This window comes from Acomys minous, assembly GCF_964271855.1.
Source record: "Acomys minous genome assembly, chromosome: 14".
NCBI lineage: Eukaryota > Metazoa > Chordata > Mammalia > Rodentia > Muridae > Acomys > Acomys minous.
The window spans coordinates 98491183-98494765 of record NC_140496.1 but is presented as its reverse complement, the minus strand read 5'-3'; the positions used below and the strand labels follow the sequence as shown (position 1 = coordinate 98494765).

At 42.0% G+C, this 3583-nt stretch overlaps 1 protein-coding gene across 2 annotated transcripts in view; it reads left to right on the top strand.

Moving 5' to 3' along the window:
• The window catches only part of LMO4 (LIM domain only 4), a 16810-nt gene extending 13518 nt beyond the window's left edge, over window positions 1-3292 (top strand). For both annotated transcript variants that reach the window (XM_084757839.1, XM_084757840.1), the window contains exon 5: window positions 2505-3292. In XM_084757839.1, the coding sequence (XP_084613965.1) occupies window positions 2505-2513 (9 nt within the window). In that variant the 3' untranslated portion in view covers window positions 2514-3292. The remainder of the gene's footprint in view (window positions 1-2504) is intronic.
• Window positions 3293-3583: the final 291 nt, after the last annotated feature.

The following is a 3583-nucleotide window of genomic DNA, read 5'->3' as shown; positions in this document are numbered from 1 at the left end:
TGTTACAGCTTGCATGCATGGTGAGAACAGGAGGACAGAGGGGGAAAATGGATGGTGTGTGAGATTGTGAACACAGACAGTGGCCATGCCACAACTAAGTGCAGGGGACACTTTATAAAGCTGAGCAGGACTCCGGTTGCACCTTATTGGGTATAAGACAATGCCAGTGACGGGGCGTCTGCAAGTGGAACTGGTCATTTTTATGTGTTTACAGGATCACCTATGTTGTGTTTTTTATCGGAGGCTTCTGCTTTCCATGCCTTGTTCAGGATGGGAGTTGTAGGGTGTTTCTATTGGGAACACAAAAGTATGGTTCAGGCCATGGAAAAGAATCCACCAGTGTGTATTTTCTTAAATGTTGGCGGGTCCCTCCCTCCTAAAACAGAGGGAGACAGGTGGCCTTCAAAAATTAATTGCACATAAAAGGCATAAGGAAATAAAACGTAAGGAAATGCTCTCGTCGGGTTCGCTGTGTTTTGGGGGGTGGTGTTAATTAAGCACATCTCCCTGTTGGCACGAATGTCTCACGTTTTTGCCCTTGGTGCTCTGCTCACCGAGAGCACAGTCAATTCGCAAGGTAGTTTTTGTAAATAAAGGTTCTGGGCAAGCAGAGTGTGGTCCAGAGAGATATTAATGAGAAGGCAAGAGGAAGAGTTAATGAAAACACACTTCCTAGTGGAACATAAACTGCTTTTTGGAGGATGCTCTAAAATGATTTCTCCAAAACCCCGTGGCGTTTCTTTTCTACGGGAGATGAGATGAGGAGAAATGACAAATAGTTCTATTTTATTATTTCCTTTTTTTCTTATTCTCCGTGTTTGGGGGTTGAGAAAATTGGATATTTATTTTGGCTATTTTCCTTCCATTCGCAGAACCAATTACATCTTAGTACACGGTGCATAGTAAATGTATTTAGCCATCCTCTCTGTTTTTAAAATAATGAGCTGATTATTTGTGTGACCCTTTAAAGGCTGTTGACTGTATGAGGCGTATCAGCCCTGTCATCTGGTCCTTTTAAACTTTTTTTTTTCTCCTGAAATGTGTTTCTGGTGTTAGGAATGCGGTACTCAGCTTCTTTACTGAAGCACTGGCTTTTGTATCTTCTGAGGAAAATAAGTTTAAGGTTCTCAGCAGACGTCTCATATTGACTAAAGTCTGCGTCCAGTGGTCTTGAGGAGCTACGGAGTCTCATGGCTTCTGTCATTTGTAGGAGGTTTCACGAGTGCCCACACCATGGTGCTGTCTAGACTATGTGAAAAATCAGAAATTGGGACTCATTTTCTCCCTTGTAGATAGACTCCTGCCTGCTCTGGATTTTTTTTTTCCCCTTCTATTCAGAGGTGTAAGGGCACCTTCCACAGTGTTTTATGCCTCAGTTGGAGGAAGATTGAGCAACGCTTTCTAGGTTACACAGCACTTCATGTTTCCCCTTAGTTACATAATTGGTGTTGTGTGCATCCATCGCAGAGGACATTTGATGCTCATTTATTAAATATGCTTGCTGGCTGCTGGCGCATCTTTGTTCTGGACAGACAAATTACCTTCCTCACACCGAGCTTCCACTCTGGGGAATTGAGCCTCCACCACTTTAATTAGCTTGGAAGTGGGGGTTGTAGACTCGGGTCTTTGGTAAGTTAGGGGAAGGGTGAAAGGAGAAGTTCCTGAGATGCTCCAAATGTCATTTAAAAACCCCTCAAAACCTATAGACGTGATTCCACTTTGGTAATTGCAGACAGATTGTGTGTGGTGGCTGCGCGTTGCCATTTGTGCCTTCGGATGTTGGAGCTAGGCAGTCACACTGGACCGAGCTCTTCAGTCCTTTTCAGGTGATCAGCACATCACATGTGCTAGGCCTGTAACGTTTGTGTAACATTACGAGACAAAGGTAAGAAGTCGTGAAAAAGAATACTTATACATTTGAACGTTGAACTTGCCACACGCATCTTCTAGAGTGAAGAGCCAACATGGATGAAGACCTATTATGTGAAAATAGCAGAATGATAATTCTCTCTTATTTATACTAAGTAATAGCTTTGCGACCCTACTTTTAAGGGGAGGAAACCGAGGCATGGGCAATTTAAGTCACTTGCCACAGGTGAGACAATTGAGCCCAAAACTTCTTAGGTAGGGACCATGCTCTGGATGGCCCTGTGATTTTTGTTTGCTTGCTTGCTTGTTTTGTTTTTTAACATTGAGATCTCCCCTATGAGTGGAGACCTTCCAATTGATGCTTTTCGGAGAGAAACTGGACCGGAGTTAGAGGATGGTACAAGTCTCCATCAGAACCTTCTCAGAGTCCGTTTACCATCTCATTTTCTCTGCTACTAAAACATGTTCTGCTTCGGAGTAAGGCGCACGGAGAGCCTCCGTGAAGTCGGAGGTTGGAACGTAATCTAATGAGAGAAGATTAGTGGATGTAGAAGCCACCACAGCTGTGCTGTTTGAGTTGAGTACCTCTCAAATGTAGCATTTTTAGCTAAGATGCCCATTTCTGTTTCTTGCAGGTCTGCTGAAAGGCCAGAGTAATGCAGAATGTGTGCCTTCATCTCAGATTTTGTTCATCACAGGTGGATCCCGTGTGTCTTCAGTAGACAAGTCACCTTTGTAGCTAGCACCAGTGCCAGCTCCATGCCATCGCACCTTCTTTAGTCTTGAGTGCCCTTCCTGCATTTATTGGTATATTAAAATGACTGAATATGGACATTAAGGACTCCATGAACCTGGGCTAATGGGAGACGGTAGCGAAAATGAAAAAAGATCCACCGAAGGACATCTTGGGGAGGGGGGGGAGGGTGCTTGGGGGGAGGGAAATGACTAATGAAGCTAATTAAAAGAAGCATCCGAATCTGCTTTCTACCCTCATTAACAATTAGCAGGGCACCGGCCAGAGTTTGTACCCTGTGTTTTACCTTAACAACATTCTGTTTGCTCTTTGTATATTTAAGTGTTGTAATGAAATGTGTTTCAATCAAACTGAACATGAGTTTAAAAAAAAAAAAGAGATGTGGCTTTTGTGATATTCCAGTCACAAACACTTTTATTGTATCTCTGTAAAATACAATGTATGTATGCATGTGAATGTTCTTGTCCTGATGTTGCTCCGCCCATGACAAAGGTTAAAAAAAAAGAAAAGGGAAAAAAAAATCAGGCTCATAGCCGCTACTATGTAGAATCCCCATCCCCTACTTCTAATTTGCTGAATGAAGAAAAAAAAATCTTTTATTTGTGATATTTTCAGAGGCATTTGCTCTAGTATGGTGTATTTAAATAATAAAAACTTAAAAGAAAAATATTCAACAGAGTTTGGGTTTAAACACTGCCTTTTCTCTTACGTATTTTGGAAGGATTCGCAGTATTTTTGTTGTCTTTAGCAAACATTTAAATTTAGGATGGGAGAAATGGACTTGATTTAGCTCCAGATTAATAAAGTAGTCCTCGGATTACTTACCTATGCTATTGTAAACTAAGAACATGGTGTCAACAGCATTTCTGGTGTGTAAACGCGAGAACTTGTTGGATGTTTCAGGTCTGCTCTCAGTAGGAAAGCCTTGGGTATTGGTCACAGGTACATTACCAAAAAAAA